The 26,600-nt window shown below is 33.7% G+C and overlaps 2 protein-coding genes across 4 annotated transcripts; both read left to right on the top strand.

Moving 5' to 3' along the window:
* Positions 1-7,450: 7,450 nt before the first annotated feature.
* LOC107789473 (DNA polymerase epsilon subunit B) lies at positions 7,451-13,101 on the top strand. The gene is made up of 13 exons (XM_016611293.2): positions 7,451-7,791; positions 7,885-8,065; positions 9,339-9,492; positions 9,610-9,741; positions 10,258-10,335; positions 10,774-10,878; positions 10,982-11,062; positions 11,168-11,298; positions 11,391-11,485; positions 11,573-11,672; positions 11,945-12,059; positions 12,148-12,258; positions 12,673-13,101. Exons 1-13 carry the CDS (start codon positions 7,626-7,628, stop codon positions 12,811-12,813), a joined length of 1,590 nt encoding a protein of 529 aa, XP_016466779.1. The 5' UTR covers positions 7,451-7,625; the 3' UTR covers positions 12,814-13,101.
* Positions 13,102-18,099: 4,998 nt separating this feature from the next.
* On the top strand, positions 18,100-20,890 carry LOC107789469 (transcription factor MYB54-like). 3 transcript variants are annotated; one of them, XM_016611288.2, is made up of 4 exons: positions 18,100-18,337; positions 18,588-18,852; positions 19,591-20,040; positions 20,455-20,890. In XM_016611288.2, exons 2-4 carry the CDS (start codon positions 18,738-18,740, stop codon positions 20,643-20,645), a joined length of 756 nt encoding a protein of 251 aa, XP_016466774.1. In that variant the 5' UTR covers positions 18,100-18,337; positions 18,588-18,737; the 3' UTR covers positions 20,646-20,890. The 3 variants fall into 3 exon arrangements, with proteins under 3 accessions (XP_016466774.1, XP_075107921.1, XP_075107920.1); XM_075251820.1 differs by having other exon boundaries at positions 18,566-18,852; XM_075251819.1 differs by lacking the exon at positions 18,100-18,337 and having other exon boundaries at positions 18,356-18,852.
* Positions 20,891-26,600: the final 5,710 nt, after the last annotated feature.

Below are 26,600 nucleotides of genomic sequence, written 5' to 3'. Positions count from 1 at the left end.
AAATCTGTATTCGAAAATATATTTAAAACCAGCACCAAAAAATCAGAAACAAAATTAACTAACGGTGAAGTATTTAAAATTTTCAAACCGAATAACGTTAATAGAAACAGATTACATACAATGCTGAAGATTTTATTTCTTCAAACCGAATACAAAAGGAGTAGAAAATTTGAAGATTTTAGTCTCCAAACTCAGAGTAAAAATCGCTAAGATTTAGTCTCCCACAAACAGAATATAAGATGAATATAGAAAAATAAATTAAGTTCTTCCGTATTTCAGGAACATGACAAACGTGTTCAGAATCACCACCTTGCCAGAGGTCATCTTTAGGAATATCTTTTCATAACCTTCAATTTTGGCCGTTGCGGAATTTCCCATAAAAATAGTCTTGTCGGGTCCAACGGGAGCATATGAAGCAAATGCTTCTCTAACGGCACAAACATGGCGGGTGGCACCAGAATCAATCCACCACTCCTTAGGATTTCCCACTAAGTTGCATTCACACAACATAGCGCACAAGTCATCGATATCATCATTTGTTTGAACCATATTTGCTTGACCATTTTTCTTCTCTTTCTTTGGAGCACGGCATTCTGCAGCTTTGTGTCCAACTTTTTCACAGTTGTGGCAATTCCCCTTGAATTTCTTCTTGCTGGGATAGTTGTTTGGTCTGGAAGGCTTCTTCCGCTTCTTCGAATTAGTTGGAGCAGTTTCAACAATATTTGCTCACATCATTATTGAGTTCCCGCGTGTCTTCTTTTCTGCAACTTTATTGTCCTCTTCGATCCCCAATCGAACGATGAGATCTTCGAGTTTCATCTCCTTGCGCTTATATTTCAAGTAATTCTTAAAGTCTCTCCATAAAGGAGGCAACTTCTCAATCATTGCTGCAACTTGAAACGCCTCATTGATAACCAAACCTTCAAGAAAAAATTCATAATTAGTAACAGAATTAATACTTTCAACACAAGCATTAATTCGGATTATACCTTCAGCAAGGAGATCATGAATGATAACTTGCAGCTCTTGAACTTGGGTAATGACAAGCTTGTTGTCTACCATCTTATAGTCCGAAAACTTTGCTGCGGTGAACTTCTTCAAACCGACATCCTCGATTTTATACTTCTTTTCCAACGCCTCCCATAGTTCTTTCGAAGTTTTCACATTACTATAGATGTTGTAAAGATCACCCTCCACTCCGCTAAAATGTAATTCTTGCATAAGAAATCTGAGTGCTTCCATGCCTCAGTCACCATAAATTGTTCATTCTCATGAGTTGATTCCGATAGAACTGGAAAGTCCTCTTTGATGAACTTCTGTAGACTCGAAGTAGTCAAATAGAAGAACATCTTTTGTTGCCACCGTTTAAAGTCAATCCCAAAAAAAAAAAAATCGGGCTTTTCTGCCGGAGCCGGTGGTGACACAGAACGACTGGAAGAAGCAACATTGCTCATAGAGCCAACCTTCAAGTACTTAGATTTTAAAGTTGCAAAGACTCCGATTGATGTGAATCTTGCACTTGCAAAGAACAAAGGCCAAAGCATATCACAATTGGATTATGCTCGTGTGCTGGGATGTTTAATGCATATTATGAATTGTACTCGACCAGATATAGCTTGTGCTATAAGTAAATTGAGTCGATACACGAGTAATCCAAGTCAATCCCATTGGATGGGGATAAAACGAATTTTGGGATATTTAAAATATACCCAGACTTTGCTTTGCACTACAGTAATTATCCTGCGGTGATTGAGGGATACTATGATGCAAATTGGTTCACCGGTTCAACTGATTCTAGGTCCATAAGTGGATATGTATTCATTATTGGTGGAGGAGCGGTATCTTGGAAGTCGTCCAAACAAACTTGTATTGTCCGCTCTACGATGGAGGCTGAATTCATAGCCTTAGATAAAGCTGGTGAAGAAGTTGAATGGATCCGAAATTTCTTGGAAGATATTCCATTTTGGCCCAAACCGTTGGCACCAATATGCATATATTGCGATAGTCAAGCGGCAATTGGAAGGGCTGGGAGCGTTATGTATAAGAGTAAATCTCGTCATATACGATGAAGACATAAACCTATTAGGCAGTTACTCTCTAGGGGGATCAGCACAATTGACTACGTAAAGTCAAGCGACAATGTGTTGGATCCACTTACGAAATGTCTAACTAGAGAGGTAGTTGAGAAATCATCGAGGGGAATGGGACTATGGTCGAGGACAAGTCATTGTGGCGGTAACTCTACCTAGAAGACTGGAGATCCCAAGATCTAGGTTCAAGGAGATCAAACAAAGTCATTAATGACAGTTCAACATTGTCAACTAAAAATTTTGGTCCATTCTCTTGATGAGACAATGTTCAGTACCAAGGATAAAATATTAAAGTTTTTTAATGGTTTCTAAATTGATACGGGGTATATCAAATAGTGTATCTACTAGATGACACGTTTAGGAATCACCTATATAAGTATGAAGTGTTAGCCGCTTTAAGGAGAACTTTGTAAGGTTAGTTTTCTACGCACTTATGAAACCAGGCGGTGTTCATTGCTGAAACGAACACAACAATGAGAACCAAAGACGGTTAAGGGTTGATTGTGTGACTTATAGTTGTCTAGATATACACCAAAGTTTGACGGTTCAAAAATATCAAATCTACCGATTGATTGAGTATATCCGACATAAGTTCACTATGAAAAGTTCAAAGGGAAACCTATTTATCCAGATGCGATTAATCCCTGCTTGTAAATTACACAGTTTTTCATGAATATTTTCGTGATATAGCCATTCCCCATTCATGTGGGGAATTTTTGGGTTTAAGCCTCTTAGAGCTTAAAAGAGGGTGAATGGGAAATTGAGGAAAAATAAAATTTGATTTTTCCTTCTTGACAAAGGGACATTGTCCCATATTGGAGGAGGAAAAGACTTTTGATGGGTATATATATACAATTGCTCTTCTTCTAGATCTTAAAGAGTTGAGAAGAAGGCAAACCTCGCGTCGTCGTCGTCCTCGCTCGCTTGGCTCGGATTCGGATTCGGTCAAATGATCGATTGATTGATTAATTTTTTGGACCAAATTTATTTGTTAATATTAACGCAATATTAATTAATCCAAATTAGACCGTTACTGTAACGATAATTCAATTTCCTCCGTTTTAATTTTTCCGTTGTAATTTGAATTTGGCGGTTTGCATAAATGGCCGTTTTATATAACAATCATTTTGAGTTGCAACCTTACCTGAAGAGTTGTAACTCTTCAGTATACCCCGGCGATTTTTGGCTATAAATACATGAACTCTCCCTCAGATTTTTCTTACGAAAATTCTGATTTCTCCTTATTATTTCTGCATTGTTTTAACAGAAAAGAAAACAGTAAGTGTGATTTACTATTGCTCTTTGAGTTCGTTGATCACTGGAGTTTGAAGTACCACTACACCGGTGAGGTTATCTGTTCTATCCTGGGAGGAAATAATCCTAAACCTCGGATACTAGGAGGGATTAAGTTCCTTAAGGAAACACTCTGAATTCAGTGGGCTCAGATTCATTTTTGTTCTTCTACATTTCTGATTTTTTCCATTGCTACTGTTTTGAATATATTTTCGAATACAGATTTCTAACTTCGGCTTCGACTTCGGATTCAGATTCGGATTTGGTCAAATGATCGATTGAATGATTAATTTTTTGGACCAAATTTATTTGTTAATATTAACGCAATTTAATTAATCCAAATTAGACCGTTACTGTAACGGTAATTCAATTTTCCTCTGTTTTAATTTTTCCGTTATAATTTGAATTTGGCGGTTTGCATAAATGGCCATTTTATAAAACAGCCATTTTGAGTTGCAACCTTACCTAAAGAGTTGTAACTCTTCAGTATAACCCAGCGATTTTCGGTTATAAATACATGAACTCTCCCTCAGTTTTTTCTTACGAAAATTCTGATTTCTCCTTATTCTTTTTGCAGAAAAGGGCAAAAAATGCCCTTGAACTATTTAAAATAGTTCAAAAATACCCTCTGTTTGTTTTTGGTACCAAAAATATCCTTATCGTCTATGTTTTGGACCACAAATACCCTTAAGCAGTTAGTCTTGCCATTGAAGGTGACATGGCAGTCTAAATGGGTTAGATTTACTAACATGACCATCCACTTAAGAAATCTAGCATGGCAAAATTATTTTTTCGGATTTTTTTTTTCGGATTTTAAAAAAAAATACAAAATCAACACTTATTCCGAAAAAAGTAAAAACTTTCCGGAAAAATATTTTTTTCGGAAATTATTATTAAAATACAAAATAAATACTTATTCCGAAAAAAGTAAAAACTTTCCGGAAAAATTATTTATTTCGGAAATTTTTATTAAAATACAAAATCAACACTTATTCTGAAAAAAGTAAAAAAAATCCGGAAAAATAAATATTTGGGGGTTATTTTTTCGGAAATTTTTACTTTTTTTGGAATAAGTGTTGATTTTGTATTTTAATAAAAATTTCCGAAATAAATAATTTTTTCGTAGATTTTTTACTTTTTTCGGAATAAGTGTTGATTTTGTATTTTAATAAAAAATTTTAAAAAAATTATTTTTCCGGAAATTTTTTATTTTTTTCGGAATAAGTGTTTATTTTGTATTTTTTTTTAAATTATTTTTTCGAAAAAATAATTTTGCCATACATGATTGCTTGGGTGGATGGTCATGTAAGCAAATCTAACACAGTTGGACTGTCATGTCACCTTCAATAGCAAGACTAACGGTTTAAGGGCATTTGTGGTCCAAAACATAAACGGCAGGGATATTTTTTATACCAAAAACAAACGGAGGGCATTTTTGAGTTATTTCAAATAGTTCAAGGGCATTTTTGACCCTTATCCGTTCTTTCTGCATTGTTTTAATAGAAAAGAAAGCAGTAAGTGTGATTTACTACTGCTCTTTGAGTTCGTTGATCACTGGGATTTGAAGTACCGCTACACCAGTGAGGTTATCCGTTCTATCCTGGGAGGAAATAATCTTAAACCTCGGGTACTAGGAGGGGATTAAGTTCCTTAAGGAAACACTGTGAATTCAATGGGCTCAGATTCTTTTTTTGTTCTTCTACATTTCTGATTTTTTCCATTGCTACTGGTTTTGAATATATTTTCGAATACAGATTTCTAACTTCGACTTCGGCTTCGGATTCATATTCGGATTTGGTCAAATGATCGATTGATTGATTAATTTTTTGGACCAAATTTATTTGTTAATATTAACGCAATATTAATTAATTCAAATTAGACCGTTACTGTAATGGTAATTCAATTTTCCTCCGTTATAATTTGAATTTGGCGGTTTGCATAAATGGTCGTTTTATAAAACAACCATTTTGAGTTGCAACCTTACTTGAAGAGTTGTAACTCTTCAGTATAACCCAACGTTTTTTGGCTATAAATACATGAACTCTCCCTCAGATTTTTCTTACGAAAATTATGATTTCTCCTTATTCTTTCTGCATTGTTTTAACAGAAAAGAAAGCAGTAAGTGTGACTTACTAATGATCTTTGAGTTCGTTGATCACTGGGGTTTGAAGTACCGCTACACCAGTGGGGTTATCCGTTCTATCATGGGAGAAAATAATCTTAAACCTCGGGTACTAGGAGGGAATTAAGTTCCATAAGAAAACACTGTGAATTCAGTGGGCTCGGATTTATTTTCTTTTCTTCTACATTTCTGATTTTTTTCATTGCTACTGGTTTTGAATATATTTTCGAATACAGATTTCTAACAAGTTCCCTATGGTAGGATCCCCAATTTAATGATGGTTGCTTATCTGTGCAAGAAGAGGATGGCTTCTATTATGCTAAGTGATCTCCTTCACATGATATCTTTGGGTGTTTTACTCTATTTCAAAGAGGTGACTATTCAAATCTCAGAGTGTTCGGATGTATGTGCTTAACTAAAATTCCATGAACATGATGTATGTGCTTAATTAAAATTCCATGAACATATTCCCCTTATCGGTTCTTTGAAGTGTCCATGATCATTATTAGGATACAAGTCGGGATTGGTACATGATACAAGATCTCTTGTATGATCACTACCTGGCCGAGTTAAGGTCAAAGTTCTTTGCTAATTTTTTACATCTTATTACCATTCAATCACTAGGACTAACGAGTGTTAACTAATCAAACCTAATTGCTTGGTGATCGCCTCATATACTAACTTGAATAACAATTTATACATCTTAAATTGGTAGTGTCGTTAAATGTTGTGGAATCAGTATTGATGCTTGCATCAGGATATGCTGGTTGTATCACACTTATCGGGGTGCGTCCCTTTCTCGAACCCTGTATGAACGTGGTATGCTTTATGTATCAGGATGCCCTTTTTAAAATAAAATTGTAAGTATGCATGCACGAGGACTTCATTTCTTATTCTTTCTTTCAAATTGATAATAAAGAGTTGTTGGGGTTTCAAATTCCTTCTTGGAAGGCGCATGTGAGAAATAAAAATAAATCCCATTAATTGCATTTTGTATTGTGAACATTTATTATGCAATATTCTGTTGAGCAAAATATACATCTCTTTATCTGAGGGAATATTACACGGTTGCATTTTAATTTGATAGTACATACTCATATTTTAGTTTCTAATAGGCATTATTTTCAGCTATAGGTGTCAAGGGGTCGGGCCGGGCCGACCACGGGTTGAGGAAAAGGGAACCGGCTGGTTTCATTACCGGGCCGGTTCCGGTTATTTTTTACCGGGTTTCGGATCATATAAAATTTAATCGGAACGGTTCCGGGTCTAATAGGTCGGGCCGTTTTTTTTTTTTGTATTTTGTATAACAATCGTCAACTTGATAAAATTTAAAAAAATAAATCAAAAAATAGCCATTGAATGTGACTTGACCATAACGGATCGTACCGGTCCGGTTAACCGGTACCAAAAAACTACCCGGCACAGTCCGGTCCCTGTCCCAACCCAGCCTTGCCCGGCCCCTTACTACCGGATTGGTCCGGTCCGGACTAAAATCGGTCTGGGCCGATCCGGAACCGGGCTAGCCCCGCCCGTTTGATAGCTCTATTTTTAGCTTAATATTCTTAGTAGTAACTCTTTTGGGCTTAATTATATTCACTTACATCATAATAAAAAATATACTATATTATTAGTGCAATTTAATTTATAATGGTTACTTATTTTATTTTTCAAATTAATAATTTCACTAGTTATCAAAGTTTACTTTATATAATGTAATTGTGTAAAAAAACTATTACCCTATCAGCATATAAACTTAAACTCTTCCTTATAAGTCTGGTAAAAAAAATATATTCCAAAAATGCAATCTACTCCTCTCTTTCCTTTTAAAATATAGTACTAGTGTACTGGCAATTATTCCTCCAATATAATTTCTGAAATAAAAATCATATTTGTGTCGGAGCATACCATACCCGTCAAAAGAAAGAAAACTGGAAACGATATAAAGTAATCTTACAATGATGGATTTCCCGCCAAAATTGCGCAGACAAATACCTAAAAGCCAGTGCCGTCTCCCGCCCACACCAACTGATATCAGATCCAGAAACAGCGAGAGAGAATTGCAAACGAAAATCTACAGGTCCAGAAACAGAGAGTGAATTGAGAACCAAAATCTGCAAAAGATGAGCGGAGTTGTAAGGAACAAAGTACAGAGGAAGTTCAAGATGAGGGGTTACTCTCTCAAAGTTGACGCTCTTTCCGAAGTCCTCTCTTTCCTTTCCCATTTTCCTTCCGATGCCCTCGACGACGCTCTTGAACTCCTTCTCGATGAGCTGCACCATCTCTCTTGTCCGTACATCAAAATTTACCCCCTTTTGTTTTCCTTCTTAATTTTTTGTTTGTTCTACTTATTATTGTTCAATTTTGTTTGATTTCGGGCAGTGAAATCAGCGATTCTGGACAGAGAGCCGGTTCATAAAGTGGCGAGTCTTTTATTGGAGGCAGAAGCCGCCGTTGAGGAGAACCCTAGCTCCAGTTCATCATCTGCTTCTGCCCTTCGTATTACTGATGCTTTTATTGTTCCTAAATTCCGATACGATCCTGTTAAGAAGTTCTTTCACGAGTATGCTACCCTACTCTTTTATCCATTTTTTTCCTCTGTTGAGTAAGCAGTAATCTTTATTCTATAAATGTTTGTTTTCTCACATTAACTCATGAAAGTTACTTGATTAACTGAGAACTCTACTGCATTATTTATAGCTTAGACATAGGTAACACCTCTAACAGCCTCTTGCAAAACTGAAAGAAAAGGACTAAGATTTGAAGTTTTTTTTTTGTTTTTTGGTAACACTGTGAATTACCATTGATAACAAACAATAAGTATACACACCTATAAAGCACCTAGAACACAAAACTTTCTCTAGGAGGAGAGATTTGGATCAGGCCTCAGAGTAACCACTAGTTACACAACAATCTCTGAAACAAAACATTGCACCTCTGCCCTTTCCTAGACTGTTTAAACAGGTCAACTTTATCTACTATCTCTTTTTTCATCTGTGTGACAATACTCTCAGCATTTACATTTACACTTCTGAAAATTTTCCAGTTCCTAGTCCTCCAAATGTGGTATACTATTGCTGCCCAGATTGCAGCTATGACTTCCTTCTTTACCTGCTGCCATTTCTTCCTTTTTATTTTGTACAAAACTCCTTTTATTTCACCTGGTTGTATTTTAAGTCCTGCCCAATGCATTAGGGGGTCTCAAATTAATTTGGACCATGGACAGTCCACAAACGGATGTTGGCTTGTTTCCACTACTTGATCAGCACACAAACTACATTTGTCATCATCCACTTGTATGTGAAGTTTAGTTAGCCTCTCCTTAGTGAGCAGTCTACCTTGTGTAGCTAGCCACATGATGATCCTATGTTTGGTTGAGCTACTGCATTCCAAATAAATTCGAGAATTTTTGTTTACCCAATATTAGTGAAGTAAGCATAAACTATAAAATGTTTACTGTCTGACTTTAAAGAACTTTAACTGTTCCATCAGAATTTAATTGTAACTGGAGCTGTCTCATTGGAAGTTAATTAGAGTCTGAGACACCTTTTCCACTTGTTTAAGTTGATGTTTTTTTAGGAATTGATGTACTGAAAAGTTAGTTCTCTTTTTGAACTGGTATAAAAGTTGAGGAAACCAAAACCTTATATTATATTTTTATTATATTACAGTAATTAGTTCAAATCTTGGTCAAAAACAAGATTTTCAGTACCAAAATAACTGGATACAAAAGTTTGTAGCACTGTTTTCTTTCAAGTTGCATGTTTTACTTAGCTAGTTAGAGCTCCTGTGCCTTATAATTCAAGTTAAAACCAGAATTCCTTTTCTATGTGTAGGCACACAGGGCGGCTTTCCATTCACGGTGATGCCTCTGCAAAAGCCACCTTATATAAGGATAGATTCCTCTTATTATTCCAGAGGTTATCTCGTGATCCACGGTTTTCAACCCTTGCTTTTGATGCCCCTACTTCAGAGTATGGCAGCTGTGAGGTGAGTAGCAATCATGATCCTAGTTTAAATTCACGTCTCTCTAGATGGACTGCAGGCCTGTGTTTCTCAAGTTTCTGTGCAAAATGATGCTCACAGTAGGAAAATGTTTGTTTGCAGATATCTCCCATTCAATCTCTTGTTGGGCGGGTAGGGAGAAGATGGATAATGGGTGTAATATCTCAGTTGGAGGATGATCATTTCTACTTGGAAGACCTTACTGCAGCTGTTGAAGTTAATTTATCTAGTGCAATATCCTTTTCAGACGTTTTATCTCATTTCACTGCTCGTAATAGTTGATACAAGAACTGTGCTACTGCAATGAAGTAGAATACAATATACTTGAATCTGAATAGTTAACCTTCACTAGTTTTTCTCTTCTGATGTTGAATCGCTACCCATGATTGTTTATTTCTCTTTAGCTCTTTAGTGGTCTTAAGAACTAATCCATTTGTTTATGCCATATATGCTTACAACAACAACACACCCAATATTATGGGTAGTGTGTACGCAGACCATATATGCTTCTTTTCCTAAAACCCTTGGTTGCAATTTTGCTTTTTAGAAATTGCTCCTGTAATTAGTTTTAGCGTTTATAATTTCACTTCTCCGTTATGTATGGATTATGCCTTTTGATGTGGTCCATCTTATAATAGAAGGAAAGCTCAATGAATCCGTTCCCTCTTTGTAGATAACAATGCTTAAAAGTTGTCTCTTAGAGTTAACAGTATTTGCAATAACATGCTGTTCATCCATAACCTGCAGTACAAGATAACCACAGGTTTCTTTGCGGAAAATACAATCGTCCTGGCAGAAGGTGAAATGCAGTTGGATGGTGTCTTTCAGGTCCATTCTTGTACCGAATCTCTTCTTTGAAATACAAGTTTGAAACTAGATAAGTACATTGAGAAGAAGCCTATAAATATTTAGTAGCATTCTCAATTTTCATACCTTGTGGTGCTAGGCTCTGAGGGAGTTTCATTAGTCTGCTCTTTTAGTTTCTTATCATCATATGATGAACTAACTGCATGAGAAGTGAGATCCGCTCATTTAGAACCAATTTATATTCCTATTCATACAAGTGAAGAATAAGATCAATGAAGCTTGCTTAAGCTGACATGCTTTAATATTTTTGATGGTTAGCAACTTTAGGCAATTATTTTACCAAAAGTGATATAAGCCACGCATAAGATTTAGTGCCAAAATTTTGGGCTGAGTTTTGGATATGTTAATATGAAGGTGGTTTAATTATACTGTAGCTAATTTTCTAAAAGTATCGTGCAGGTCAGGACATGTGGATTTCCTCCATTAGAGGACAGAGAAAAGTCCATGGCATTTTTTTCAGGACTAGACTTCTTTGGTGGTGGTATTCTTACCAAAGAGGAAACTGTATCCTTTGACTTGGTTCAATAATAGAAAAATGAAAATACCATAGCAAAACTATTCATTGTAGCTAAAAATGGATATGAAGCTTCCCTAACTTCTGCAACAGCTTAGACTTGCAGAGCTGGAGAAAAAAGCTGTGAATGACATGTTTGTTATACTATCTGATATCTGGCTGGACAATGAGGAGGTATATATGCTTCTTTTTGGCTCTTGTAACCCTCTCTTTCTTGTTTTAATACGTTGGACTGGTTATGGTTGCCTGATCCATGATTCTCGCCTATCCTTAGAGAAGACTTTGGGAAATCTGGAGACTATCCTCAATGGTTATGAAAATGTAGAGGTGGTTCCTTCTTTATTTGTCCTCATGGGGAATTTCTGCTCTCAGCCATTTAATCTTTCCTTCAAGTCAATCTCAAGTCTCAGGCAAGTGCAAACTTAAAATTTAGCCGTATTACTACTATGGTTATTACTTATTTGTTGGTAAAGGAAGTGACAAATAAACATAATATTCTCAGGGTTCAGTTTGGAAAGCTTGGGCAAATGATTGCCTCGCACCAACGACTAAAAGAGCATAGTCGATTTCTGTTTATCCCTGGTCCTGATGATGTAGGTGTGTTGATAAATCATCTCCATTTGTCATTTAAGCTTCTTTACCAACTTAGTAAAAAAATGCTAAGTTTTTCTCTTGCTTCTCCAGGTCCTTCAACAGTCTTACCCAGATGTCCTTTGCCCAAATACCTAACTGAAGAACTTCAGAAATATGTTCCCAATGCAATATTCTCCAGTAACCCATGCAGGTATCCTTTGCTTGGTGCAAACTGAGTTTTGATTAAACAGCAAGAGCTTAAACTTTTAGCCATTTTTCAATTCTGTTAACAAGATCTTCCCTCATTTGCCCAATCAAAATGAGCATAATCAAAATCTTCAAGAAGTCATACAATCTGTCATGTTAATGTTGTATGCATTCTGGGTGCTTTTGTGCCACAAAGAATTGCATCTTCTGCTGAAATGTTAGTGTATCATATTATAGATGAAGTGATGTGTTCCTAACTTTTTCATGTTGAAACAGAATCAAGTTTTATACCCAAGAAATTGTACTATTCCGCCAAGATTTGCTTTATAGAATGCGAAGGTCATGTTTGATACCTCCCTCAACAGAAGAAACCAGTGATCCATTTGAGCATGTAAGATCTGTCTTCATATTCTTAATTTTGGATTTCTTTTGGCATCATAGATCACTGAAATTGAGGGTGCTCATTTTATTTCTTGCAGCTTGTTGCGACGATAATACATCAGAGCCATCTCTGCCCCCTTCCTTTGACAGGTCAACCCATTATCTGGAATTATGATCACAGTCTACACCTTTATCCAACCCCGCATACGGTACTTTCCTCTTTCTTGTGTATATAGAATTTGTAAAAACCGCTGTTTCTTTAAAATTTATTTTCCTCCATCAGCCGATGTTTTATGATAGGCACATATATGTTCCTATTTAAGCTGTAATGCTAAATCACCTATATCTACTCTGAACTTGAGAAACTAGATTGCACTAGCAATTGAAGTTTCAAGATTTGGTTTTACTTTTGACACCTCAGAGGTTTTCCTAATTGCTGTAAAGCCGACTGCTTCTTCCTTTTGGGGGCTAAAGTATAATACTAGAACATATCTGATTGCAGAATTTTGACTGAAGTTGTGATCTTGTTTCACAATGATACACATGGTTAAATAGTTTAATAGGTTGTCTCAAGTTGAGAACTTCATTCTATTATGACCTGAAAATCTGATGTTTCCAAACAGATAGTGTTGGGGGACAAAAGTGAGCAGAAGGCTTTCAGGTACACAGGAGTTACATGCTTTAATCCTGGTTCCTTCTCAAATGATGGCACATTTGTGGCATATCGGCCGTGCAATCAGGAAGTAGAACTATCTGCATTGTAAGCATCAACTTCAAGCTGGCACCTTAGCTTAGTGATTAACTGTTTGGTGGCTAAATTCGTCTCAATTGTCTTTTGGATCTTTCATTATCTTTTCTGTCTATAGGATGTTTTTTCTGTATACTAATTTATTGTCTGTTAAGCCCATAGGACACTCATTCTTACAGGTTATACCACATGTAAGCCAATTTACTATCAGTTGGTTATCAAAGTGACAAATAGTCTTCTTTGGATGAACATTTTTAGTTGAAGTTATTTTAATCGATTCTTCTTCTAACCTTCCAAGTTAAAAGGCAGTGGATATCTCCATATGAATTGTAAATTTGCAGAAACAGATTAGTGAAGGCGATTTTTATATTGAAAACGTTACAGTTTGTAGGCTCGTACCAAGTCATATGTGTACTATCAGATCAGGTACACAGTGTAGTCTGTAGATAATTTTTAAGTAAGCTTACATGTAGATAATTTTTGGGTAATCTGACAGTGTAAAAAAACTTTACACTGTTTATTACTTAAAACTCAAACAAAAATGAGGTGAAAAATGTATATTTCATCATGATTGAGTAATAAAAGTTTATTTGTGTCCTCATATCTCAATAAGTAAACTTTCTTGCTATAATTTTTGTCCTTTTATCCTTTTTCTTTTTTTCCACGTGTTAGGTTGTGGAATGTACTCTACCTTTTTGTTTGTGGTTTGAATTAAATATATTGTGGTATATGGAACTGGACAACATCAAATCCCCATCATATTTGTGCAAGATGGCACAATTTTCTTCCCGTTGCCTATTTTCTCAGTATATTTTCAGTAGTCAGGACGACTTTCTCCACATCTCTCTCTTGGGGTCGATTCTTATTAGGATAAAATGCGCTCCATCAATTAAATTTGGACACAACAAAATGTTGTTATCATTGTGGATTAATTGGATTTTTGCACTAATCCACACTTAATTAAGCCGAAAGAGAAGGTAGTTGGTGCAGTTGTCAATATGGTGGTGATAAAAATGACTACTTCCACTTGCTAATAATAGAAGTCCCTAATTTCAGCATCTTAATTCTTATCTGTACTATCATACATTTTAGAATGATATTGTGATTAAGATTCTAATTCGTCTAGGGTACAAATTGTCATATCGTTGAACATATTCTGACGTTCATCTCTTAAAGTGAGAAACTTTTGTTTGACTTAAGCTTCCTCTCTCTATGTTATTTCCGATTTCAAATATACTTCAACTGTACCACCTTCTGAATAGTTAAAATATTGGTGTAATAGGTATATCCAAACTGGTAGGCTCGTCTTATTTGCAAATACTGAAATTCAATATCTACAAACACTCTTTTTCAAATTCAACTTCACCTTCAAGAATAGTAAACTTCAAATACTTTCTCTACAACTTCAACCAAATATTGTTCAAAATATTTAAGATTTTGGTTTGTATCGACTGATAATACAAATAATATTTACTAAAGTAGCTTCAGACTCGAGTAGGTGACCACATTATTTTTCAAAATTTTACTCGAAACGTACACTTTAATCAGACTTTTTAAGCAACTTGAGTGTCAGAAATAAATTCCTAAATAAATGATGTAATCCCTTGTATTTTTTGTCTCACATACGGGAAGTACTATACAGCATAGTTTTCAACTTTTTCGTACTAAGCTCACATTATTTTCATAACAATATCCATCTACCTAACAGTCATAAGCTAAAAACCAATAACTTATACTCGAAAGACCACAACTTTGTCTACTATCCGCGTTTAATTTTTTCATATGAGTGTTCTCACGAAGAAATCAGATAACAGAAAATCTAATCTTGGAATTTGATGAAGATGATGATTGAATAACAAATTATTGTCGTGACTTCAAGAGAGGAGTATTTCCTAATGAGAATAGATAATTAATTAGGTCAGGTAGGTGTACACCTAATTTAATGCCAAGAATAAACTTTAACTTGCAAATGGTTAAGCTGTTAGTTTTCAGTTAGCAATTTGCAGTTGAGAAGCTTAAATAGCTTCAAACTCGATATTTTAATTCAGGTGAAGAATGTGTAGACAACGATCTGATGGACAGACAAGCTAACATATTACTTAGGTGAACATACACATTACACACGCTATTCCCTAGATTACACCACAACAAATAAGAATTAAATTTATATGTTTTTTTGTTTTTTTTTCGCAAAATAGCATTAACTGTCATATTTTTAATCCTGTGTGGTAAATTTTCTATAGTTTTCATTCAGTTTTTTCTAAAAGTAATTAGAAAATTATTTCCTCATTTTTTCATTGCTCATGTGCAACGTGCGCACGTGTGCGAACTAGTTTCTGTAAAGTAATGGAATGAATCTTTGTAGGTACGAGTAAACTTCGAAACCGGAAATTCCTAAAATTGCCGTGTGGTTGATGGTATTTGAAGTTTATAAATTTTAAATTTGTCATTCTCAGCTATCTTATTTATATATATTTAACAAATCTAATATAAATACAGGCTTTAAGTAAAAATTATTTGATTCGTCTGAACCTGTACCGCTGCTCTGCTCCTGATAGTGCACTTTAATCATCTATAATCTCATAGGAAAACAACATAAAATGCCTGGTGTGGATAAAGGTAGCTACAACTCACTTAGGGCCCGTTTGGTCATGAATTTTTTTTCACTTTTTCCAAATACTGTTCACTTTTTTCCGAAATCATTATTTGGTCCTAAAATTTTCAATTTTTACTTGAAGATGAATTTTGAAATTTTTCGAAATTTAAAAAACTCAAGAAACTGTTTTCCAAAATTTTCACTTCAGATCACTCACAAATTCAAAAACAACCCAAAATTATATTCATATTCAAACACAACTTTAGTTTTCAAATACCATTTTCACTTGGAAAATTTTTTTCACTTTTTTCCCTAAATTTTACAACTCTTATGTCCAAACGCCCACTTAGATGACTATTAGTCGATCATTTTGTACTTAAAATTTTGATGATCTGGGAAATTTGGCTTATTCTCTCATTTTTTGTCTGTTCTTTCAGGAGAAAAGACACAGAATTTCCTTTTAAGTAAAAGGACAAATACAATATATTATTACATAGAAGAACACTTTCAGGTATGAAGCTTTAGACGTATAGATCCCTGCATCATAATGATCAGACGCCATGGGTGGTATTGATAATTTGATAGTTTCCATGCATGAATCATCAAAAAGGAAAATGAATACAGTAATAATGGGTGAAGGTAGAGTGTCGAAAGCGGGTTCGGTAAAATTCAATAGTTTTAGTTCAAATTTTATATTTTTCTTAAGATATTTATTTAACATGTATAAATTATTAATTTAGGATTCAATAAATAAAAAAACTAAAATTCTGAATCACAAACTTTAAATCTTGACTCCGCTAAGAGATCAAGGAAGAGCAGCGCGTGAAGAAAAAGTAGGTAAAACTGGTAAAGAGACGAGAACAAGTCCAATAATATCATGAATAACACATATATGCATAAATGAATTTCATTTTTTTATGAAGCTAATTAGGCTTTTGCCATGTACTGACGTACGTCGATTTATCATGCCGCAGAAATCCTTTTCTGAAAGTTCAAATTCCAACGAAGAAAAAAATACTAGGTAATTTTTTTTTATTTGTCTAGCTTTGGTGGACGAAATTATTACTCGGTAACTATATAAAAAATGCTATAGGGCGCGCGAACTGACTCCGACCTCATAGTCACATGGATAAAAAAAGATATCATTTGTGAATGCCTATCGACCCTAATTAATCAGCAATCACTCGGTTGTATTAGCATGAACTTACCGATAGTTACACTGTGTTTCAAACTTAATTACAGTGAATATTCAATAAAAATCATAAACTTTTATCTGAACCTTTGGCATAACTTTAATGTCGACTTCTGTGAAGACACTGTTTTTAAACTGTTTGTTGGGTAGGAAAATGAGAAGGACTAAGTGGATATGACATAGAAGCTGATCAGTTTTGCTTACAGATGTAGGTTGAGAGATGAATTAAGAAGGAGACTTCCTTTCCTAACAAACCAGTTTCTCATAAATAAAATATTAATAGACCAATGTTAGGCCAACAATCTGAAAGGACTCTTATGTAGGTATGACAAGTCAACAAAAGTTTTTCGTTATTCTGAAATTTTAACAAGATGGTTTTAATTTCAACATCGGTTACCAATTAATTTCTGAATACGACGTAATTAATCCCTATATATGTCTTTTATTTATTTATTTATTTAAATGTATTGAACTTTTTAAATTTGTTCTTTTTTAATAGATTAAAATAAGATAGCCGCCCTAATACTGCTGGAATAGGAACTATTTTGTTGAGATGAACTTGACAACCGGAGACTGGAACTCTAATATTATTAACGAGTACGAGAAAAAGCAGCATTAGTTCTTTGTTTAGTCAATTAGCAGCATCATTGTTGTTAGATGACCCATGACTAAGAGGGTAAATGCCCATATCAGCAATATGACTCCCTTTAATTTCTTTTTTGTTTTTCATGTTAAGTTAATGGAATGCGGATGTCATGTGTGAATGTAACATTTCCTAATTAAACTAACATGTTTTCTATATGTTCGTTAACATGGCTAAGAAATAGTCGTTGAATTGATTTTTCAATAACAATACTAAAACTAATTACAGAAGGATGAAAAATTCGATCAAGACAATGTTTCTGGTCATTTACCATGGTTACCTGCAGGTCACTAATCTGCTCTTATTATACCCAATAACTACAACATGTTTAATTATACAATCGTGTAAAACTTCTTTGCACTATATATATATATATATATATATATATATATATATATATATATATATATATATATATATATATATGCATATATTTTTCCATCACTATGTCAACCAAAAGATATGTGCATATATTTTTCCATTAAAATGAGATTTAATATTTTGTAGATAAGATAGGTAATTTACCTATTTTCCTGAATGTAAATTCTTTTAAACTATATATCGTGTAAATTAAAATAGTTAGAATATAAAAGAATCTTTAAATTTCATTTAGTTTTGGCATTAATCCATACATAATAGATGACTTGTGATTATGTATGGTACTTATGGTTGCAGAGGCGGAGCCAGGATTTGAAATTTTTGGATTCAGAATTTTAGTTTTTTTAAGTTACTAGGTTCTAAATTAATAATTTAAGCACATTTAATGAATTTTTTAAAACAAATATAGAGTGTGGACCGGCCGAACCCGGGCTGGCTCCGCTCATGCGGATGGATATTATTATATTGTTTTATGGGAGTTATGTTGTAGTTAGAGGAGGGGAATTAAAAGGTGGATTACCGTAGGTGGGTTATGAGCAGGCGTCATGTAGGTTAGAAAAACTTGTAAGGACGTTGAAAGCAGAACAAAACTCACCCACCTACGCAACCATATATCCTTAGCTTCTCTCTCTTTGATATATCCACTGAGTTGATGCAAAAGTACTAAAGCTTTAATATGTTAAAAGATCAGGTCGTTTGTTTGTTAGCCTAAACGTTGGCATCAATCGCAGGTATACCAATTCTGTCCAAATTAGACTCCAAACCCTTCGACTTCCTAACGGAAACCGCTTCTCAAATATCTTCGATCTTCTATTATATATCGTCAGATTATATTGTGTACATCTGGTTTCTTCTCTGCTAACATAACTTTCTATTTTTCTCCTTTCTAGGTTAAAATTTACTCTTAATTTGATGTACTGTTTTCCTGGTGTACTGCTGTATCTTGTTTCTCTAATTAGGTGCACCCTACACTACTTGCAGAAGTTGGATAGGAAAGACGATAAAGAAGAAGAAAAGGGCACCTGTATATAGTTGAGATCAGTTAATCTGAGGATATATATATATATAGGGTTTCTAAACAGTACTCTCTATATTGGTTTAGAGATTTGAGATTAATTGATCGATAATATAATGTGTAGCAGAGGGCATTGGAGGCCTCATGAAGATGAGAAACTCCGAGAGTTAGTCGCTAAATATGGACCTCATAATTGGAATGCTATTGCTGAAAACTTGCAAGGCAGATCAGGTACTGAACATCTACGACTAATAGTAGTATGTATTCTTTAATTTTCCATGTTCTTTTTTATGTATTTGTATTCCATATAGGCTTCGCGATGCTATAGGGCGCGCAGCCATATATCACCCAGGGTTGAACATCAAATTCATATGCTAGGAATGACTGGAAATAGGAAATTTATAGCAACCCATGCACGTCTTATATCTCCAAGAAAAAAAAAGACTTACATTCATCTTTAGTTACTTTTTCCTTTAAATTGTCAACTAGGTATCATCTTCTACCTTAAGGTCTTCTTTATTACATGATTTATGTCTACTAATTAGTTACGTTATTAGTTCTATTGGCCTCATTCAAGTATCATTTGTCTTCCTCTTCTTTTTGTCTTAAAGAAAATGAAGGGAAAACGAGAAAAAAGTAGGCTAATTTAAGGGGTACAATTATCATGAGGTGCAACTGATTAGGGTACGTACACACAACTATTATGTTAAGGTTATTCATATTAGGAGATTTAGCTTATATATAGATCGACAATGTAATGAGTTTTTACCCTATTATTATATTCTAACATTTTGTAGCTGTTATCGTGACTTATGTTCTTGTTTTCTAATCTTTTTTATTTTATTTTTATGGACAGTACGTTCCTATATATAATTATCATTTAAATGATCATATATTATGCAAATCGTTTATACTGTCTATCAAAGTGAAGCTCTCTATTAATATTGATGTTATCCTTATTTTGTTCAGGGAAGAGTTGTAGGTTGAGATGGTACAATCAGTTGGATCCAAGAATTAACAGAAGCCCATTTACAGAAGAGGAAGAAGAAAGACTACTTGCCTCTCACAGAATTCATGGGAATAGATGGGCTATAATTGCTAGGCTTTTTCCAGGTCGTACTGATAATGCTGTGAAAAATCATTGGCACGTTATCATGTCCAGAAGATGCAGAGAAAGATCTAAGATTTATTCCATGAGGAATATTGCTGCTGCCCCTAAATCAACAAGCCAACAAGACATATTAACAACTTCGCCGAGCCACGATATCATGAGAAAAACAAGTTCCAATAATTCTATTGATCATCAGCAATTATTAGGAAGATTTAATTATTATCCTTTCATCACTAATAATAATTCCCTTTATCCAAAAGAACTTCATTTCAACCACCTTCCAGCTCATCATTTGAAGATGGATGAAGGTATACATTCATGGTTAATTTGCTCTTAGTTTTTTGATTCGATATTTTTGATATTTTTCCAGTGTTGTCATGTGACTTGTTATACTGTGTGACTACAAGACGATTTCATAATTTAAAGTTAATAGGTTCAATCTCTAAGTTCTTATCATTGAACTCGTTACAGTTTTGAAATCTCAAAATTGTGAATTTTAGTGATTATTTTTCATATAGTATATATTTATATTCTATATTAAAAATGCTATGTTCCGTTGAACTTGTTGATTATATGTTATATCAACCACTAGTGTGACCATCTCTTAGAAAAGCTTAATATGCATGTTAGAGGTAGAGCATACTTTTGTTTACTTAATTATCTTCGATTTGACGAAAGTTTTTATTCTCGATAAAACTAACTATTAGGTGTGGAAATTGCAGGCAAGAATGAAGCAATGCAATGCTATGACTTTCTACGAGTGAATACAGGCTCAAATAAAAGTGAAGTGGTAGAGGATAATATTACAAGAAGGGGTGATGAGGAAGTGGAACAAGAAGCTGGGGATAATTCCCTACAAAGCAAGGCTCCAGTGCGCTTTATAGATTTCCTCTCAGTTGGAGACTCATCGTAATTTCTTCACTCTTTTTGATTTATGAGGAAAATCTTCACTATAGATTTAGTGAAATGATATATTTATATGTTTCACACAATTTAGGACCTCTAACCTGGAACCCTGTAAAATTAAGTTTTCTGCACGCATAAAATCAAGTTTTCTGCATGCATAAGGTCTATTGTATGAATATTATTATATGTAATCTTATCACTATGAGTTGTCTCTGGAAATGAAATAAAATGGGAGAAAGTCAAAAGCTCTAACGGGTGTCAAACCCTTAATTCATTAGCTTTTACATATTTTCCAGAGGGGAATTTTCTGATCCATGCCACCACTGGCTTTTTTATTAAATGCATTATATGAGAAGAATTTAGCTTTCTGGGGTTCCTATTGCGCCCGAGTTGATTTAGGACTTTAACAGCTTGTTTGGATGATTGTTAGTATTGTATTGTATTGTATTATTATTCCAAAACAATGTTTGTTTTGATTATTTATTTAAAATTGATTGTATCGTATTGTAAATCCATTGTTCCGGAATAACCAAAAGCCCCATTTTCTGAAACAACGATTTGGTGTGGTGAGATTATTTCCTATTTTCTTTTTCAATTATGCCCTTGCTTATTACTTCATAATTCTATTTTATCCGTTATCTTCTTCTTTTTTTTATTTTAACTTCAAATCTCCAAACATACTTTGTCTACGTCATCTTTTCCAGGGTTGGTCCGTGTCGTTATTTTTATCCAAATCTCTGTTTGTTTCTTTACCTCTTTCCATCATTTTAGATTATTTTTTTTTGTTGCTAATGATAGTTAATTTTTTCCTTCAAGGTTTTGCTCTTGTTTTCATGCTACATAATTGGTGATAAATTAGTAGAAAGAAATTTTCTTAAATTATTTTTATACGTAATTCTTGATAAATTTTATTTAAAACAATTGAGGGTATTTTAGTAAATTTATTAATTATAATACAGTACGATATAGTCAAACCAAACAACAAAATTGTTATTTAACAGTAGCAAACGATACAATCTAATTAGACATTGTATCCATAAAATGATATAGTACAATATAATAAATTACAGTACAATACACTATAAAACGAATCTAAACATAGTGTAAGAAGCTGTAAAGGATTTGAAAACAAACAGGAGTCAGCCTATAATTTGTTGAACGAACTCATGATCCCTATTCCCTAACATTTGTAAGCTTCTGTTTTTACTATCGCAAAAATGTAGTACATTGTACTTTTGGTTTTTAACCATTCTGTCTTTAAATTATTACTTTGGGGTATGCTATCAAAATAGTTACTGACAAGTAGTACCACCTATTGGCTTCTTCATATTTCCTTATATGGAAAAAAATATAATGGGGTGCATACGCTATATAAATCTAATTAAGCTTCTAAAAATCAAAGAAATTATTTATAGACTTTGAAGATATCCTATTTAACAAAATTGTATAAGACATTTTTTAATTCCACAGAAACTTACCAGTTTTGTAATGAAATCATTTGCAGAAATCTAGTATAACTGAGTATATTTTAGTAAATGCACATAACATTTAATGGCAAGAAAACTACCACTTCACTTCTTGATCTCAACAGTTTCACCTTGATTAACCACTATGACAAGGTTTCATCAGATCATGTAAAAAGTGGGAAAATAAATAAATAATACCCTCTTATTCTTATACTGCTTATTTTGCTCAACAGCTCCACTTTGTTTGTTAACCAATAGGTCAAGGTTCATCAATATATTTTAGTTGACACAATCTAAGTTGATAACCTCAATAAGTATCTACTTAATAATAATAAATAAATAAAAAGCTTTTTCGTCTGTTTTTCCTTTTGGCATCAAAAAGAGACGTAACTAAGTAATTATAACAATACTATTATCACTAAATTTGTAAAGAGATTATTCATCAGTCATATAAACAATGCTAAGCCAAAAACTTCTTATTGGTATTATCCATGACTTCTTGAATAGGAAAAAAAAACACAAATGGCCAGCCCATTAGAGTTTACAACAGTTGATGGCCGGAAAAGTTAATTTACAGTAAATAGCCCTAAATGTACTAGCCATATCACTTGGAGAAATTCGGATATGTAAATAGTTTCTGATGCGAGCTAAAAGTGATAATACTCATTTCTTTATTATGTGTAGCCCAATAAGGTTAAACCCATAACTTGAATACTTGATAATGAACAAATCCACCGTTAATTTAGTTCTTAGATGAACGTATTAGATTAAGTTAAAATTCTATAAATTGATCATTTCTCTACCCAAGCATTACCTTATTGTGTACGTTTTTCCATCATTGAAAGTGTGGTAACATAAGTTACGACAAGGGGAGAAAAATAATTTTTAGTAGAAAGCTTTATTTTCTTTTCCCATACTACAAAGCTTGTAAATCTTCTACAATAATGTCTTTTGAATTAGGTAGGTCTTCCGTAATATCTTTCTATACTATTATCATAATAAAAATTTGACATGTATGATTTGATTTATGTTATGTCATATATGTTTATGTATGCAAAAACTACGAGGTATGATTGAAAATTACAATAAAATAACTATTGACATGTTTAAGGATCTTTAATAATTTTTAGAATTATTGAATACAAAGTTCTACCGCAAAAATCTTCATTTAACACGTCAGACTCTCACAACATACGTTTACAGTCTAATGATATCATTAAACGCTTCTACGCCATCAATTTCACCCATACCCCATCCCTAGACCCCCTAAATAAATAGAAAAAAAAAATCTATTAAAAAACGAAGGAAAGAAGTGGAGTACTAAAACTATGGCTGTCAAACGGGCCGGGCTGGCCCGGTAGTTAGGGGGGCCGGCAAGTATACATGTTAATCGGGTCACGCTGACCCGTTTGCAACCCGGTTCCGTCCGGTACTGTAGCGTAGGGGCGGGCTGAGACGGATTGGGCGGGGAGCAGGTTTCAAACGAACAGTTTTTTTATACTGGTACACCGGAACCCGCTAAGCCCGTTAACCCGTTAACGGGTTTTTAACGGGCTACAGCCCGGTTCAACCCGGTATCCGTTATAATTTCTTTTTTTTAAATTTTTTTTCCTGGACCGTTGCCAACGGCCAAATTCAAATATGACCGTTGGCCAACGCCCTTTTTTGCAGAAATGGCCATTTCGGCCTACCCCTTAAGAAAATAGACCACACACCCCTAATATTTGATAAATTATAATTTTAACCTTTTAAAAACTATAAATAGCCCCCCTTCTTCTTTATTTTTCCTCACAATTCACTCTCTTACTATTCTAATTCTCTCTCAATTCTCTCTTGATATTATTGATTATTGTTCTTAAATTCTCAATTACTTATTATTTCAAGTTTCATCAAATATTTAGTTTAGCCATTACAAAATTATTATTATCAAATATCAAGTATTCAAGTGAAGTGTAGTATCAACTATCAAGTATCAACTATCAAGTATCGATCTATCAATTGAAGTTTGATTTTTGATATCAAATTTAGTGCGGCATCCGGAATGCCGGTACACTTGTTCCATATCTTTCTCTTCTTTGGTACACTTATTTTATTATTTAAAATTATTAATTTAATTTACATAATGGATATATTTAGAGCAGCCAAAAAAGCGTGCACTAGTAGAGGCGGTAGTAAGAAAACTTTCAAAAGATCAAGAGGTGGTACTTGTTCTTCTAGTAGCTTTACACATATTTCTGAAAGTTCACCTGAAAATTTTTATGCAAAAACGTATTATTGTTTTTAAATATGATGAAGATCAAAGTCATACTATCCATGAAGTTGCTATATTTTATAATCTTGCAGAAAAAGTTTTATGTGTGTCATTTGATAATGCTTATAACAACAATACTGCTATTACAATATTAAAATTGTATCTACACCCACCACTTCCTGAAATATTTCATGTTAAATATGCATATCATATTTATAATTTGATTGTGAAGAGTGACCTTGAATTATTTAGAGATGATATCATTTTAGTTAAAATAGTTGTTGGTATAATTCAAGAAAATAATAGAAGTGCTAAATTAAATGCATTTAAAGAAAAATGTGTACACTATGGACTACAACCAAGACTCATGCCTGAAAAAATAGTTACTAGATGAAATTATACTTATTTATTCTAAATGTTGTGATAAATATAGAATACCTATAACTGAAGTCGCTAATTCTCATTGTATCGATCCTAGCCGTTTGTTAACATCTAGAACTTGGGATGTCATTGAAGATGTTATAAAGTTTTTACAAAAAATTTATGTGGCTACACTTGAGTTTTCTGAAGCTTATTATCCTACTATTACAAATGGTTTAGTTCATATTGCTGAAATTTCTCTTTTACTACATAATTTGAAGAAGAAAGAAGGATATACTTCTATTGTTGAATCTATGCTAGATAAGTTTAAAAAATATTTCTACCAAATTCCCCCTATTTACCTAATTGGTGCTATTTTAAACCTTTCTATCAAAATGGCTACTTATCGTCAATTAATCAGTGCTTTATATTCTTATATGGATATTGGACCAACTGAAACTCCTGATATTGACACTTGTATTTCTGATCTGCACAAATATTTTAGAAATATTATATAATTATTATGCTAAAATTGTTGATGCTTCTTCTGTTGTAGATGCAAATATTCCTTCAAGTTCAGTTTCAACATCTGGGACTAGTGCTTTGGATGATAATGATGGTGTTGAAGATTATTTGATTTGGTCTACACTAGGGGAGTATCAACAAACCAGTAGCAGGAATATTGACGAACTTCAATTCTACTTGCAAAAGTCAGCAGAGCCCCGCACAAAAGAATTTCTATCATTGGGTTGGTGGAGGAGCAACTCAAATCAATTTCATGTTCTTTTCGGCCTTGGCTTGAGACGTGCTAAATGTGTGATGATTTCAACAGTCGCATCAGAGAGCGTATTTAGCCAAGCAAAGTATCAACTAGGAGATACCCGTCATTCATTGGGCAGCAACGCTTTGGAAATTCTAGTATGCTTCAGAAATTGGATAAGATCAGAATGACGAAATAAAGGGTGTGGCGAGGTAGATGAAGCGGAGAACCAAGAAATTGGAGATATAATGGTTTATGGTTCTGATTCAACCAATGCCGGAAATCAAGAACCTCATGTTGACATGGATGAACTTACAAAATGATGCAAAGCATGTGATGTACTATTTTTTTTTTATAATTGTTGTAAACTTTTATTTTACAAGTTCAAAAATAACAAAATCAAAAAAAAACTTGCAACTTAATTTGAAGTATTATATATTATTCAATAAAAATATCAAATGAAAGTTTTCGGAGCTTGATCCTTACATATTGCTTGTTGGTCTCATTAAATAATTTTTTGTAGCCACTTACTTTCAAATTTCAATTTTAAAATTATAAAATTCAAATTTCAAATTTAAAACTTTAAACTTCAAAGTTTAATTCTAAGCCTTAAAAATTTGCAAACACTTAAGTATCAATAATATTGAATAAGAAAAATAAAATTTACTTAAAAAAATATATAGCACGGCCCGGACCAACCCACTAAGCCCGAACCCAGACGGACAAAAAAAAATTCGAAAAAGTACAGCCCCCTAATTCAACCCGCTAATAGCCCGGAAAGTTAAACGGACGGGCTGATTTTTTTGTGTACAGCCCGCCCGTTAAACACCCATAGACCAGACCGTACCGGGTAATTTTTTGGTACCGGTTAACATGACCGGTTCAATGGCTATTTCTTGATTTATAATTTTACAAAGTTGACCGTTTGGCAACGGTCAGCTGCCATTTTGACTGTTGCCCAACGGCTAATTTGCAAAAATAGCTTTTTGGGCATTTTTTTCAAAAATAATACTTTTATTATTTACTAATTTAGCCTTTTGAAAAACTATAAATAGGCCCTCATTCTTCTTTATTTTTCACTCATCTCTCAATTCTCAAACCCAAATTCTCAATTTAAGTTAAATC

The sequence above is a fragment of the Nicotiana tabacum genome, chromosome 4 (genome assembly GCF_000715075.1).
Source record: "Nicotiana tabacum cultivar K326 chromosome 4, ASM71507v2, whole genome shotgun sequence".
NCBI classification, from domain to species: Eukaryota; Viridiplantae; Streptophyta; class Magnoliopsida; order Solanales; family Solanaceae; genus Nicotiana; species Nicotiana tabacum.
Note: the sequence above shows the minus strand (reverse complement) of the source record. Positions and strands in the feature narration are given on the sequence as shown.

Bases quoted from the DNA above. Each gene is read 5' to 3' on its own strand.
- LOC107789469 (XM_016611288.2), top strand. From the start codon at position 18,738: ATGTGTAGCAGAGGGCATTGGAGGCCTCATGAAGATGAGAAACTCCGA. The intron at 18,853-19,590 runs GTACTGAACATC...TATTTTGTTCAG, and splicing joins AAACTTGCAAGGCAGATCAG to GGAAGAGTTGTAGGTTGAGA. The intron at 20,041-20,454 runs GTATACATTCAT...TGGAAATTGCAG, and splicing joins TCATTTGAAGATGGATGAAG to GCAAGAATGAAGCAATGCAA.
- LOC107789473 (XM_016611293.2), top strand. From the start codon at position 7,626: ATGAGCGGAGTTGTAAGGAACAAAGTACAGAGGAAGTTCAAGATGAGG. The intron at 11,486-11,572 runs GTGTGTTGATAA...TTGCTTCTCCAG, and splicing joins CCCTGGTCCTGATGATGTAG to GTCCTTCAACAGTCTTACCC. The intron at 12,259-12,672 runs GTACTTTCCTCT...GTTTCCAAACAG, and splicing joins TTTATCCAACCCCGCATACG to ATAGTGTTGGGGGACAAAAG.